This window comes from Halichoerus grypus, chromosome 14, assembly GCF_964656455.1.
Source record: "Halichoerus grypus chromosome 14, mHalGry1.hap1.1, whole genome shotgun sequence".
NCBI lineage: Eukaryota > Metazoa > Chordata > Mammalia > Carnivora > Phocidae > Halichoerus > Halichoerus grypus.
Genome location: NC_135725.1, coordinates 74,811,435 through 74,825,846, shown reverse-complemented (window position 1 = coordinate 74,825,846; position 14,412 = coordinate 74,811,435). Strand labels below are relative to the sequence as shown.

The 14,412-nt window shown below is 52.4% G+C and overlaps 1 protein-coding gene across 1 annotated transcript; it reads left to right on the top strand.

Moving 5' to 3' along the window:
- Nucleotides 1-185: 185 nt before the first annotated feature.
- AMBP (alpha-1-microglobulin/bikunin precursor) lies at nucleotides 186-13,272 on the top strand. The gene is made up of 10 exons (XM_036121932.2): nucleotides 186-426; nucleotides 1,596-1,738; nucleotides 3,191-3,267; nucleotides 4,096-4,212; nucleotides 4,688-4,789; nucleotides 5,510-5,556; nucleotides 10,804-10,885; nucleotides 11,881-12,048; nucleotides 12,352-12,525; nucleotides 13,130-13,272. Exons 1-10 carry the CDS (start codon nucleotides 310-312, stop codon nucleotides 13,159-13,161), a joined length of 1,059 nt encoding a protein of 352 aa, XP_035977825.2. The 5' UTR covers nucleotides 186-309; the 3' UTR covers nucleotides 13,162-13,272.
- Nucleotides 13,273-14,412: the final 1,140 nt, after the last annotated feature.

Here is a 14,412-nt window from a genome sequence, read left to right as displayed (position 1 = left end):
GCTCATCTCCTCTCTGCGGGGAGCCTGGGCTGCACCCGGGCCAGGTTATGTTTGGCCAGTGCCTCCCCTGAAACAGCCGCCCTGGCCCCTTGGGACCACTGACCCTGGGCAGGACACTGCAAGGGATCGATCAGACCTGGCCTTGGGGCCCTGATTGGTTCAGGCTGAGCAGGGCAAATACCAAGGTCACCTACAAGCTGCTGGCCCCCTCCCCAGCCTCAGTCCGAAGCTGCCGTGGGCAGAGAGGCAGTGGCTCTTGTCCCCAGACCGAGCCTGTGAGCGACACCCGAGGCAGAAGAGCCCAGAACCATGTGGAGTCTCAGGGCTGTGTTTCTGTTGCTGACTGCCTGCCTGGCCATGAGTGCCAGTCCCGTGCTGACGCCGCCCGACGCCATCCAAGTGCAAGAGAACTTCGACATCTCTCGGGTAAGGCTGGCCTCTCTGGCAGCGACGGCTGGCTGGCTGAGCAGCTGGGCCTTGCGGGGGAGGCGGGTTGCAAATCTCCCAATCTGGAACTCAGGGCTGGGTTCCTCAGGGCCCTTCCTGCTCAGACCGTCTGGGGTTCGCTGCGACACTACGCACCTGCCATTCTGCAGGCCTGTCGTCTGACGATCTCACAGTCTCACGTGTGAACCTGCCCTCCTGGGCCTTCCGTTCACATTACAGCCCACCCTGGGGAAGGCTCCTGCAGCCCCCTCACAGTGCTTAGCTTCTTGTGACTTCCTGCCCCCCTCCCCAGCCCTTCAGCTTTCGGCCACTCGCCTCTCCCCACAACCTGTTACCATCCCGGGTGCACTGCCCTCGCAGGCCTGGCTGTGGACGGAGATCCCGGGTGACACAGGGCAGACGTGGGATAATGGGGAGAAGAGAAGCAGGACAGAGATCGAGCTGGTGGGGTTCAGAGGGCTGGGCAGGCGCTGTGTGCGGGACCCCAGGACCACCTTCCAGCTCCCGCTGTGGGCCCAGTCACTGGGTGACCTTGAGGGGCTCTCAGCCCCTTCTAGCTGTGGATTTTGTTTATGCTCGGAGACAAGCAGGGGTTGTGGGTGGAGGGGCACGCGGTGGGGCGGTGGGGCGGTGGGGGGGTGCTGCGGTGGTCTGGCTCATTCCTCAGGATGTGAGGGCTTTTTCAACTCTATGCTTTGTGGCCAGGAGAAGGAGGTAGCAGGCTTGTCCTGAGTTAGTTCAAGGAGGGGAGATCCTTTCTAGCCCGGAGCTATGGGCTGCCTGCCAGGTACTGAGCTCCCTGTCCTTGGAGGAGCGAAAGACAGCTGGGGGAGCAGTGGTTGAAGAGGACCTTCAACCTTGGGGCTCTGGGCCTCATCCAAGTGAGCAGCACAGATCTATACCTAAGCAGAGTAGGGCCTTCCACTGAGCGGGGTGGGACCCCCATCTGCACCCCCCCTTCCTAGGCTTGCCATGAGCACGGAAGTTCCGCCATTAGGCTCCGTCCTTCCTTGAAGCTGCGTGGTCTCCGATTAGCTGTCGGACATTACAGCTTCTCGTTGACAGGAGGGAGGGGAGCAGGTGTCTGGCAAGTCGTCTTTGCGGTCTGAGGCAAACCCAGATCCTCAGCGCTTGTGGCTGCCTCCTAGATCTACGGGAAGTGGTTTCACGTGGCCATGGGCTCCACCTGCCCGTGGCTGAAGAAGTTCATGGACAGGATGTCCATGAGCACGCTGGTGCTGGGCGAGGGGGCGACGGATGGGGAGATCAGCATGACCAGCACACGTTGGCGGTGAGTGAGGGGATGGGGTGGGAGGGGCGAGAGAGGCCAGGGCCCACCTGCCACCCCCGCCCAGCTTCAGTCACCACCCTGTCCTGGAGAGTTGAGCTCTCTTCTCCCAGCCGGAACCTTGCCTCTGAGCTCCAGGTCCCTCTGCCGCCCTCCCCCAGGGCACACCTTCTGAACTGTCCCATCAGCACCTGGGGGCCAGCGCCCCAACACATGCCTATTTCAAAACTTGCTCTTGATCCTTGGTAGTCCCTTAGCTCAGTCAGGGCCCTTCCAACCCCCAGGACCCAACCTGGAAACCTGGGTGGGAGGCAGGTGCTGAGACCCCTCTCTGCTGCCACAGGCCGCACAGCCCACCCTCAGGCCCTGGCCTTTCTCTTCCTAAATCCCTCCACACTGTCCGCTTCTCCCTTCTGTACCGTCCCCGCCCTGGCCCAGGCCACCTGCCTTTCTTTCCTGGCTGTCTACACTTCTCCCCATCTCTAATCTCAAACCTTTTACCCAGCAAACAAAAGGCCTCTTGAAAACTCAAGTCTGCTTAAACCTTTCCATGATCCCTATGGCCCTTGGGAATAAAATTCAGCTCCTTTGATGTGGCCTGGGCCTCTCCCAGCACTCACCAGGTACTCTGTGACCAACCCAAGTAGACCTTCTTTCAGTTCCTGGAACCTTCCACCATTTCGCATCTGATGTTCCTTCTACTGGGAAAACCTCTCCCCATCTCCCTGGGCTAATTCCTGTGGACCCTTTAGGACTCAGGTTCTGTGTCATATCCTTTAGGAAGCCCTCCCTGACCGCCCCCAAGGTTCAGGTTACATGCCTGCCTTTGTGCTCTTGGAGCACCTCAAGCTTCTCTCCGCATGGCACCGCACTGACTGCGTCAGTCTCTGGCCTGCCCCTGGGCCCCACTCAGTTCTAGGGTCCGTGAGCAGACAGAGTCCATCTTGCCCTCCTCCGTATCCTCCGCATGTAGCACAGTGCCCAGCAGTCATTGTAACAACAGCTGGTGTGTTCATAGTGCTTACTGTAAGCTGTTTAATAGTATCTCATTGGACCCTCATGACCGCCATGTAAGGCTTCATGATCCCCATTTCACAGATGAGGGAACTGGGGCCAGAGAGACGCAGGGTAATAAACACATCAAAGCGTTCACTCATCACCCTCCCCGCCCCATGCGTCAGTGTGATGTGCACCTTTGGGGAAGGAAGCTGATGTTTAGTGCTGGCTTGGCCAAGAGGATGGCATGGACTAGTCCCTTTTGTCTCTGTCCCTCTGTTCCTTCATACATGAACGGGTCCCCTAGGACTGGTGTGAGGCTTAAACAAGACATTTGGGAGTGTTACTTTCCAAATTACAAAAAGAAAAAAAAAAGTGGAAAGGACCCTGTGGGAGAGTGGGTGTCGGGACCTCGGTCTCTACCAGCGGTTACCTTTCTTCTGGTTTGTACATCTCCAGGAGAGGCACCTGTGAGGAGATCTCCGGGGCTTATGAGAAAACCAGCACCAACGGAAAGTTCCTCTATCATAAACCCAGTAAGTTGAGTTGGAGGCGTCTTCCCCAGTTCTGCCCTTTGCTGAAAAAATCTTGATGTGTCTGAAGCTCTCTTTCTTTCTGTCTCGGCACTCTCTGCCCCCAAAGCCATTTTTCTGAGATGCTTCCTGTATATTCCTCCTCATCCTTTGCCTCGTCGTCCTACTTCCCCCTCTCTCTCCTTCTCTCTCGTGCACTTATGGGCATCCAGAATGAAAGGGATGTTGCTGAATTCTGAGGATAACATCAGGATTTCATCAGCCCTCATGGTAGGCATCCGCAATCAGCTGATAAGAATTTGCTAAGCATCTACCATGCACAATGTGCATGGTACTAAGTGACAGAGGGACTTGGACATGAATTTATCCACTCATCCAGCAGATGTTTATTGAATATGCTCTATGTGTCAAATAATTGTATTAGTGGTTGAATATATGAATGTTTGGGTAGATGGATGGTTGGAAAGAAAAGATGAGTGAGAGAAGAAGCAAATGATTGGTAAACGAAGTAGATATGGATGGCAGGTGAGTGAGTTAATCGGTCATCTGATAGATCAATTGATAGATTAATGGATGGAGGGAGGAAGGAAGGAGGGAGAGAAGGTAAGGGAGGAGGAAAGGAAGGAAGTGGATGGATTTATGGTTTGATGTATGGAGAGGATGGATGGATGGAATGATGGTGGATGAATTAATGATAAATATATGGAGGAGACGGATGGATAGACAGAAGGATGGATGAATAGATGATGTGGGGGGGAATAGGTGAAGGACCTCAGGCTAGAAGAGCCTTCTGACCACTGATCCCTTTGGCTTCCTGCATCTCCCATACAGAATGGAACATCACCATGGAGTCCTATGTGGTCCACACCAACTATGATGAGTACGCCATCTTTCTGACCAAGAAATTCAGCCGCCACCATGGGCCCACCATTACTGCCAAGCTCTATGGTAAAGGCCTGGAGCTAGATAAGCCCACAGGAGTTGGGGGTGGGAGGAGGTCCATGATTTAGGGACAGTGGAATGGGGAGGAGTCAGGAGTTTTGCTTTATCCTTCTGAGAAAACTCCAGTTATGGGAAAGGTGGAAACATTTACTCTCCCTGGAGGAGGTAGAGCTCAGTCTTCCATCTGAGGTAGAATCCTCTTTTTTTGGTCTTTAAAATTCTAGGCCCAGAGAATTCCAGAGCTTCCAGGCCCTTAACCAGTGGAAAGAGCCATGTGTGGGGATTTGGGGGACCTGGGTGGGAGCCTGGGCGGGACATCTCTTTCTCTTATATGAGCCAATCTTTCCATAAGTGTTTTGAAGAGATCACATTGGGCTGATAGTTCTCAACTTCTAAATGAAAATCCCTGGGCAGAATAATCCCAGGCCTTGCCAGCCCAGGCACCCGTGGTTCTAGGCATCTTCTCTGCTTCCCATTGCAGGGCGACAGCCGCAGCTTCGAGAAAGCCTGCTGGAGGAGTTCAGGGAGGTTGCCTTGGGTGTGGGAATCCCCGAGGACTCCATCTTCACTATGGCCGACAAAGGTAAATGCAGCCCCACCCCACCTCACCTTTCTGTGCCCTCCTCATTCTTCACAGCCCTCAGAGAACATCTTCCCAGCCCCTGGATATTTCCAGCAACCGTCTGAGCTAAGTAGGGTTATAGTCCCCCCTCACCCCTCTTTACAGAGAAGGCAGCTGGGGCCCCCCGTGTTTGCTCCAGGTCACACAGCGTACACACCTGGCACCAATTCAGCGCTCACCCTAGCGCCACCTGTTTAAGTGAGGTTAGATCCAGAATCCGTAGGTACCTCTTAGGAGGCCATTCAGTGTTGGTGTTGAGAGGATGGGCTCCAGAGTTAGAGGACGGAAGTTCAGGTGGAGCTGTGTGACTTCTGGCTAGTGCACCTTCCAGAGCCTTACTTTCCTCATCTGTAAAATGGGGGGTAATAATGCCTCCCTTGTAAGTTGTGTGAGGGGTCAGTGAAGTAAAGCCTTTAAATAGCGCTGGGCCTGGTGTCAGTAAGTGCTCGGCAGATGTTAGTCACTGCTGTTCTTGTGACGGAGCCGAGGGCAGGGACGCTGCGGCCACCAGCCTGTCGCTCTTCCAGTGAATGACCTTCAGCGAGCCACATGAGCGGAGCCGTCCCTGAAGGGGGCCAGGGCCCAGGACCGTTCCCGGCGCAGTGCCCCCCGCCACGCATAACTAGCATTGTGAAAGAAACTAAGCGCTTGTACTCCCCCCTCTCTCCTGTCCTGACCTAGGTGAGTGTGTCCCTGGGGAGCAGGAACCAGAGCCCTCTCCACACATGGTAAGCACCTCTTCTTCCCACCTGATCCCCACCCGCCTGCTTCATTTTTGCTGCCCTTGCTTAGGTCCTGCTGTGGTGGGTGGGTGGGGTCACTGAGAGAGGTCGAGAGAAGGCAGGGACGGGCATGGGGCCTTGAAGTCAGACCCCCAGGGTTCAATCCCAGATCTACCATCTGGGCCACTTGCTGTCCCATCCAGACTTGACTTTCCTCCTCTCTGAAATGGGGTACTTACCCTTACCTTCCACGTGCTAGAATTCAGTGACATGTTGGGAAAGTTCTCAGCACCGTACCGCCTACAACCAGGAGAACACTCAACGATGAAATGACAATGGTACTCAATAAATAACACATGAAGTCAGGTGATCTCTAAAAGAGCGGTAAACCTGAGAGCAAGCTGCTTCTCAACCAACTCGCCTCTCCCTGTTCTGCCATTTGATTTTTTTAGGCTTCCTTATTCTTCTGGTTTATTTTCCTGCCTTTACCATATTGATTAAGCCGTCTTCATTTTTTTCTGTGATTATTTGGAAATTATATATCCCAATTTATCCTACTGTTGTGTGTATATATATGTATGTATGTAGGTGTGTATATTTGTATGTGTATTATATATATATAAATATACACACACATTTTCAAGGCTATGTTTCTAAGCAAATACATATTCTAAATATATTAGAAACATAGGTTTGAAAATTTAAAAAAAAAATACCAAAGTAAAAAAAAAGAGAACACTGTCTTTATTCCTACATAGAATCAATACTGTTAACTTATTTGTCTGGGCCTGTATTTTTAAAGAAAAATTACCATTGATTTTATAAAACTAACATGTGCTCATTATAAAGAACTAAAATTAAAAAATAAAAATAAAAAATATTTAGAAATAACAAAGAAAAGTATATAAAATAAGAGTTTAAAAAAATGCCACCACCCAAAAGCTACCAGCATTCGCATTATCCCAGGGATGGTGACATGCCCACATGTGGAGAGGAGGGTAGATAGAGGGAACGTTAGATGGAGAGTTGCCCAGATTTGGGCATAGTGTTTTGAAATGGTATTGTATCAGAGATGCTATTTCCGGGTCTTAGAAGCATTAAGTGTAGTTTCATTTGAATTAAAAGAAAAAAAAAAAAAGAGTGGGCTTCTGGAAGTTCAAATAAGCATCTGCCGCCATGTCCCGGTCATGGAGTTAGAGTTCTGTAGTTTAATGGATTCCACACTCACTCCTAGTGAATGTAAGCACACAGCTTCTCCATTCCCGACTCACTGATTTCTCTTGTGGCATTTCTTTACCAAGTGGTGTTTTCAGGGAGGGTTCTGCGTGTTTTAATTCCTGAATTCTTCCCTGTTGGAGAAAGCCTGCCCCTTTCCTTCACGCTTGAATGGCATTTTGCTTGGGCGTCAGATTCTTGGGTCATGTTGCCTTTCCCTCAGAACGTTGTCTGCACTCCTCTGTTGTTCTTAAGCACTAATTATGGCTCTGGGAAAGCCAGAGGCCAGTCTGGTATTTTTCTCCTTGTAAGCAATTTGTTTCTTGTGCCCACATGCCTGGACAAACTATCCTTGAAGGTGTGTACATTTTTTTGTTTTCTTTCTTTTTTTAAGTAGGCTCTAAGCCCAACATGGGGCTTGAACTCACGACCCTGAGATCAAGAGTAGCATGCTCTGCCGACTGAGCCAGCCAGGTGCTCTGCACTCAGCATCCTAACTAGGCTATGTCTTGGTGTTGAGAATTCTATATCAAAGTTTTCTGGGATACAGTGTGCTCTTCCCATCCACAGGTTACCTTCTTTCTGTTTCAGGGGACTCTCTTGCACTATATGAATTCATCTTCTGTTCCCTTTTTGGGTTTTGCTACCTCAGGAACACTTGCTCTCTCATCCTGGAGCATCTTTGTCTTCCTCACATACTAGGCGTTCTCACATTGCTTTCGCCTGTATTCACTGGGATTGTCACTTATCTTTCTTGTAGGACTGTCATTCCATTTAGCAGCATCTATTCTGTTCCTTGCTATTTCTGACTTACTAGCTCTGAATGTATGTTGTCTTGGTTCTCAATTTGTTTATCTAGGCCTGAGTTCTCTCTTTTCATCTTATTCTGTTGTTTACCATTTTGTCTTTGAGTCTTGTTTTAATAAATACCTGTTTTTGTTAAGTAATTCTATACCTTGAGGCCCCTGAGGAATTTCCTTCTGCTTGTTGAGTTATATTTTCTCCTAAGTTGATGTCATAGGTGGGATTTCCTAGATCCACACCTGTGGAAGGGAAGGGATGGAGGGAGGATTGAGCAGAAGAAGCAGAGCTTCACAATGCCCCAGCCAACCCTGTGGGCACTCTAGAACTGGGAGGGCCTTTGGAGTTGTCCCATGAGGGCGCTGAGGAGTTGGGGCCTTAACACCCTTATGTTGATCAGTCTGGAGAGGAAGCATGACCTCGAGTGAGAGGGGTCCCGTTCGCTGAGGCAGTCTCCAACAGGGGCTGATGGCTCAGGCTCGGAATGTAAGTCCATTCCTGAGGGGACATCTAGGCAGTTCATGACAGGGGCCACCACAGTCAGGCTCAGTCTCTGGTTCAGGCTATTTACTCGAGTACTTCATTTCAGACATGGGTCTGGATAGTCCCTGTACCATTTCTTTTTCTCTTGCTCCTGCTTAGTCAGTTTTAGCCTGTCTGTTCTGATGTGGTGGTGGTGGTGTGTGTGGGGGGGTGCATTTACTCCTTGACCCTTTCCCTGCTAAAATTGAGCCAAGTGCCCTCCTACCCAAATGTAGTCTAAGGTCTGGGTGTTTTGTGTTCCATCTACTTTTCTAAAGTCCAAGGAAAGGGTGGGAAGGGGCAGGGGTGGAAGAGCTTTCCTCAGGTGCGCCATCTTGGTTGGAATACGCTTGCTTGCTTTCTCTTTTGAAGAACTTCTAAATGTCCTATGTGGGGTTCGGTTGGGGCAGTGATGTCCATCTGTCAACACCCCCGGTGCATTAGACCATGTAGCCCCAGAACCTTCACCTAAAAAGATCTAGTCTGTTTTCTTCTTCCAGAAGTCATCTTCACTACTCCTCTGTCAGAAGAGGAAAAAGATAGGGTCCGTTAATTTCCTTCTCTCAGGATTTGGGAGTCTAAGGGACAATTATCAGAAATTTGATGACTTGGTAGTTAGAGGGCAGAGTTAGGAGCTGACCATCCTGTTCAGCTCCAAAATACCTGATTTCTTTCCTTCATCAACAGTTTTACTTTTTGCTTTAAACTATGCCCCTTGCCATGACTGAGTGATGCTAATGAACATTTGGAGATTGGTATTCTGAATTCATTTTTCCCTGTTAGGTATTGGAGAAGGCAATTTGAAATGAAATTTCAATCCAACATCTTAATCCAGATCCCGACGGATCTGTATTTCTTTATCAGGATCAAGAATGAAACCATAACTAGTGACTCCCCTTGCAAAAAAGAGAAATGGAGCACACTTCCATTTCTTCCCTTCAGACCTCCCACATCTCTGCCTTTGTGGGTGTAGTCTGAGATCGACGTTTGTATTTTCCACCTTTTGTTTTGAGAATGACTTTTAACACTTACAGTAAGTTGTACGAGCGTTGTAACAACTCCCTATTTGATTGGCTGTATAGTTTTTGTCATCTTTTCTTTGCTATCACATCACCCATTTTCTTGCACTTAGATTCCTGTCTCAATCAGTGGGAATATATATATTTTTAAGATTTTAAGTAATCTCTACACCCCACGGGGGGCTGAAACTCACAACCCCAAGATCAAGAGTTGCATGTTCTACCGACTGAGCCCCCAGCCAGGTGCCCTGGAATATTTCTAAAAGTTTTCTTCTGGATAAACACATGGGTGGAGAACTACTGGATCCTCGCATGTGTGAAAATGCCTGTGTTTATATCACATGGTCAACAGCTTGGATGAGTATAGAATTCCAGGGTTACCACCTTTCCCCTCTTGTAACCCTCATATGCTACTCTGCAGCCTGTCATTTAATGCTGCTATTTACTCCAAGGGTCGCTGGGCTCTGTATCCTTGTCTCTAGGGAATGTCTAGGTGGGGCTCTTCACTAATTTTGCCTCATTCCTTTTGATCCCTATTTATAATTGGACAATTCAAGTCTTCAATGCAGAAAAGCTGTCTTCTATTATTTCTATATTGATCACCTCTCCTTCTAGAATTCCTACTATGTGAATTTATTTCTTATAGTCACTAACCTACAGTTTATTATCTCTACTGTGTGGTTAAATTCAACAAAATCCTTTCCACGCCCAGTAACTCTCTACTTCTTTCATTCTGTTCATTTCCATAAGTGTCGGCCCCTGTGATATCGATGCGGTGTCATCTTGAATTTCACTGATGGTTTTTCTCCTGGTTCTTACTGTCATCCTGTGTGTAGTGGAGATATTTCTCCGGCGGAACCGGACTCTTCTGAGCAGCTGCATTATTTAAATTGTTCCATGATTTTTCTCTTTTCCTTTGCCCTCACCAAGGAAGGCCTGTGTGCAGCCAGCTTGACAGTGGGAGTCCCCGATCATAGCTTTTACTTGCACCTTAAAAGGAGAAGGGCAACGTCGAAGGTTACTATAGATGTACTTTTTCAGATTCTGGGTCTCTCCCCCGGGCAGGAAGGCTGCCTGTTGGCCGGCGGTCTCCCTGCTCATCCCGCCTCGCATGGCCCCGGGAGCCTGCAGTCAGTGGGCTGTATGCCCCTAGAGACTTCTGCCAGCTTTGGCGTCCTGCCCTGCTCTTCAGCCCCGACCGCCACAGCCAGAAGTGTCAGGGGCAGTCTTGAGGCCCCTTCTCCATCCTCTCTGGGTGGCTTTTCCTTTTTGCAAGCAGCTCACGATGATGGTCTGGTCAGCCCTTCCTGCACATCAGTCACACCCGTCCCTCGCCCCGTAGAAGGGCCTTCCAAGTTTCCAGCACGGCCGTACTGCCGTTCTCTGGTTGCCAATTCAGGTAGACTTTCCCCTCCATATTTTTATCGCTATGGACATTTCAACTATTTTTGGACACAGGGGTATTGTTATACTTCACGGTTCTGAGTTTCCTTTCAGCCTAGAAACCTCTCCCATGATGCCCATTCTGGGATTCAGGTTGATGCTTTGGGGAAAACAGTCCATGAACCAGGGTAGTTCCTGTGCGTCTGTCTGCACCCGGATTCCTCAAGCAAATGGTTTGTTTATATGCTCCGGGGGTACAGGTGAGCAGTGGTGGCGAGGTCCCCACAACAGCTTCTCTCTCTCTCCCCCGCAGAGGGCCCGGCGGGCCGTGCTGGCCCGGGAGGAGGAAGGATCAGGGACTGGGCAACCAGTAACTGATTACAACAAGAAGGAAGGTAACGGCCACTCACCTTTCCATGCTCTTCTAGCATACTCCAGAGAGGAAGGGCTGCCCTCACCACCACAAAGTCTCTTTCTTATTTGTCTGCTAGGCAAGGACTGGGAACTAGAAAAGACAAATCAGGGCCTCTGTGTGGTGCTGGAGGTTGTCAGGGTGGCCCCTGGGCTCAGGAACCCATCGCTCCAGGAGAAGCGAGTTCTGGCCCGGTCTGTACCACTGTGTGGCCTCCCAGCCTTGGTTTCTCCCTCTGTAGTGGGGACAGCTGCCTGCCGCGCTCACCGTCAGGGCTTTTGTGGGAGCAGGCTGGAGGACGTGAGGATGCTCTGTGTAGTTGACACTGTTCACGACTGACTCGCTCCCTACCTTGCTCAGCAAACACTGAGCCTGCTCCACCCTGTGGAGGGTGCTGGGGTCATGGAGACAAACCCCTTCGTTTTGGAGCTTGTGGTCTAGTAGGGGAGACAGGCAGGGAAGAAACTGATGGACCCAAAAGGGGGGGTTAGCTGCAGGGCTGGGGGAGCTCAGGATGGAGGGGGAAGGGGATCAAGGAGTTCTTCTAGATGAAGGGGAGTCATGCTTTGTCCAGGTGTCCGAGTAGGGCTCTCTCTCTGGAGGACGGCATTTCAGGGGCAGGAACGGGGAGCAAAGGCACGGGAGCAGGGCTTCGGTGACGCGGTCAGGCTGGCCGGCACGCGTGCGGGGGGCGGCATCGTCGGCTGCTGTTACCAGGGCCTGTGGACGCACTAGACCAGCACGGGGGTGCGTCTGTGGGTTGCTGGGGTACAGAGCGGAACAGGCACTGATTTTGGAGTCCAGCAGAGAGATCATGGTTTTGACTCTCTGGGCTGTGTGATCCCCGGGCAAGTCACGTGACCTCATCTAAGAAATGAGGTGACCATCGTTCCTCGTAGCGCAGAGGGGAAAACTAAACGGGATGGCGCACGGTAGGCATCCAGCCTGCCGACAGGACGCTCGCCCCCCCCCCCCCAGATTCCTGCCAGCTGGGCCACGCAGAAGGCCCTTGCCTGGGGATGGTCACGAGGTTTTTCTACAACGGCTCCTCCATGGCCTGCGAGACCTTCCGGTACGGCGGCTGCCTGGGCAACGGGAACAACTTTGCCTCGGAGAAGGAGTGTCTGCAGACCTGCCGGACCGTGGGTGAGCGCGGGCCCCTCGCCTCCACGCACGCTGCACCCCTGCCGGGGGGACAGGGAGCTGAGGGAGGACGTGCCAGGGGCGGAATTCCAGGGCAGGTTTCCTGAAGTCACAAGAACTGCACACTTGCGACGAGGGTGACCCAGGCCGGTGCTTGGTCTCCATGGGCCCCAGGTTCCCAGCGCCGGAGGAGCTAGGTGTTCTAGACGAGCAGGGTGCCCTGGTTCGGGCCCTGTGCTGGGTGTCTCGAGGGTCATCCCAAGTGTAAGGGCCACTCATGTTCCGCACCTGCCCCCCACCCCGCAGCGGCCTGCAGTCTCTCCATCGTCCCCGGCCCCTGCCGAGGCTACCACAAGCTCTGGGCATTTGACGCTGCCCAGGGGAAGTGTGTCCCCTTCGTCTACGGGGGCTGCCAAGGCAATGGCAACAAGTTCTACTCGGAGAAGGAGTGCAAGGAGTACTGCGGGGTCCCTGGCAACGGTAGGCAGCCCCGCGGGGTGCCCTGGGATCCGGGCGGGAGAGTCCCGGGAGGAGGTGGGGGTCTGCAGAGGGCAGTTCTAGACCCTACCGGGTGACCAGCCCACCCACTCTCCGGGCCTGTTGCCCATCTGTAAAATGGGCTAAACTCCGGACCTTGCCCCAGCTGGGATGCTGTCGCATGGGGGCTGGTCCCGTTGGGCGAGTGCCAGCTTGAGCCTCAGTTTTTACTTCTGTAAAATGGGACAGAGTACCCACTTGGCACACTCCCCAGCGCCCCACGCGCTTCGGACCCGGCTGACGGCCGCAGCCGTGACTAGCGCTGAGGGTGAGGCAGTGAGGCTAACAGTAATGGCATTCCAGGGACCAGCGGCCATCTGATCCCTGGGCCTTATCTCCCCCCTCTGGGAAAAGGGCACTTGGGAGTCAATCAGAAGAGGCTAAAACCCAGATCGTTCTGTGGAATGTGTTTTGGAGATACCAAGCCATTCCGCAAGCACAGGGCCCAAGTCAGCCCAAGCTGCCTTCCCTCGTTCACGAGGCACCCCCATCCCTGGGCCCCTGGGCGTGCCCCACACCTACTCCCTGAGCGTCTCTGTGTCCGCAGGGGACGAGGAGCTGCTGCACGTACTCAGCTGACGGGGCCACAGGCCAGAAGACCATAGGCCGCAGGGTGGCAGGGAGGCTGTGGGCCGTTGCCTGTCCCGGGGGCCAGGTTCAAAATAAACACCCGGTTGTAGACTCCTGAAATTCCATGTCGTGACTGTTCATTGTCATATGTGTAACGAGGTAGCCGGGGGGGGGGGGGGGGGGGAGACAAAGCTGGGCACGGGAGGGGGTAGTAACCCCAGCTACCCCCGAAATGAAAAATGTGCTGGAAATGTTAATAGAACGGTCTTCGGTACCTGAAATTGGCTATGCAAATTATGAGACATAAATCACAGTTCTATTTACTCCACAATAGTATAAAATGGGACTGTCTTATTAAAGCCAGAAGACGTGAAAAACTTCTGGGTACTTTTTTCTGGGAGAGGTTTGACCCAGGTCATCAGCTACCCAGGGTCGGAAGAGAGGACTGTGCCCTCGTGTGCCCAGGCCCCGGGCCGGCCAGGGCCAGTGACCCACAGTGCCTGAAGCAATTCACGTCCTTTGCCGCACCAATGCCCACGCCAGCATTTTACTGTGGTCACAGCCATGTCCCAGCACCAGCTGCCAGGGGATGCAAAGCCTCAGGGTGTTTCCCTACGAGGCCCTCGAGATCCCATCTCCTGGGATCCTCACTCTGGCCCTTTGCCCCCGAAGGAGAATGTTCACTGACCTTCACACGGTGTCTGGGACCAGCAAGGCACTGGAGCAGGGCTGGGAGCCCTCAGCCTGGCCTGGCTTGTCCTGCCTTGAGGAAGAGAATAGGCAGACTGTCCTCGGTGGCTCGGTCACCAACTTACCTCAGAACAGGACTCCAGGAGCTTCCGAGACACACAGCATTTACAAACAGCTAATTTATAAACCCCTCTTGCTGGGTCCACCCACCCAGAAGCCTGAAAGGTGCCGCTGCGGGATTAAGCCCCCCAGCTTTGGGTCTTCTGGGGCGGCAAGCCGGGCTGGCGGGGTGGCCAGTGCGCTAAGGGCTGGTGCCTAATTCAGTCAAGGGTCCCTCTCAGGCCATTAGCCCATTTGCTTAAGAGACACATCAGGAAGGAAGAAGAGAGGGGGATGAATCCAGAGGCAAGGACCTGGGCTCTAGAAAGCTCTGCAGCCCCCTTGGCCAGAACACATAAAGAGCCCCCGCTTCTCCCCGAAGTCCCAAGCTTGGAGCTTCCAGGTTCTAACAGAGAGGACTGTTCTGGGGGACAGTGTGTGGTCAGGCGGGAGTGGGTGGGTCAGGGGCAG

Bases quoted from the DNA above. Each gene is read 5' to 3' on its own strand.
- AMBP (XM_036121932.2), top strand. From the start codon at position 310: ATGTGGAGTCTCAGGGCTGTGTTTCTGTTGCTGACTGCCTGCCTGGCC. The intron at 427-1,595 runs GTAAGGCTGGCC...GCTGCCTCCTAG, and splicing joins AGAACTTCGACATCTCTCGG to ATCTACGGGAAGTGGTTTCA. The intron at 1,739-3,190 runs GTGAGTGAGGGG...GTACATCTCCAG, and splicing joins ATGACCAGCACACGTTGGCG to GAGAGGCACCTGTGAGGAGA.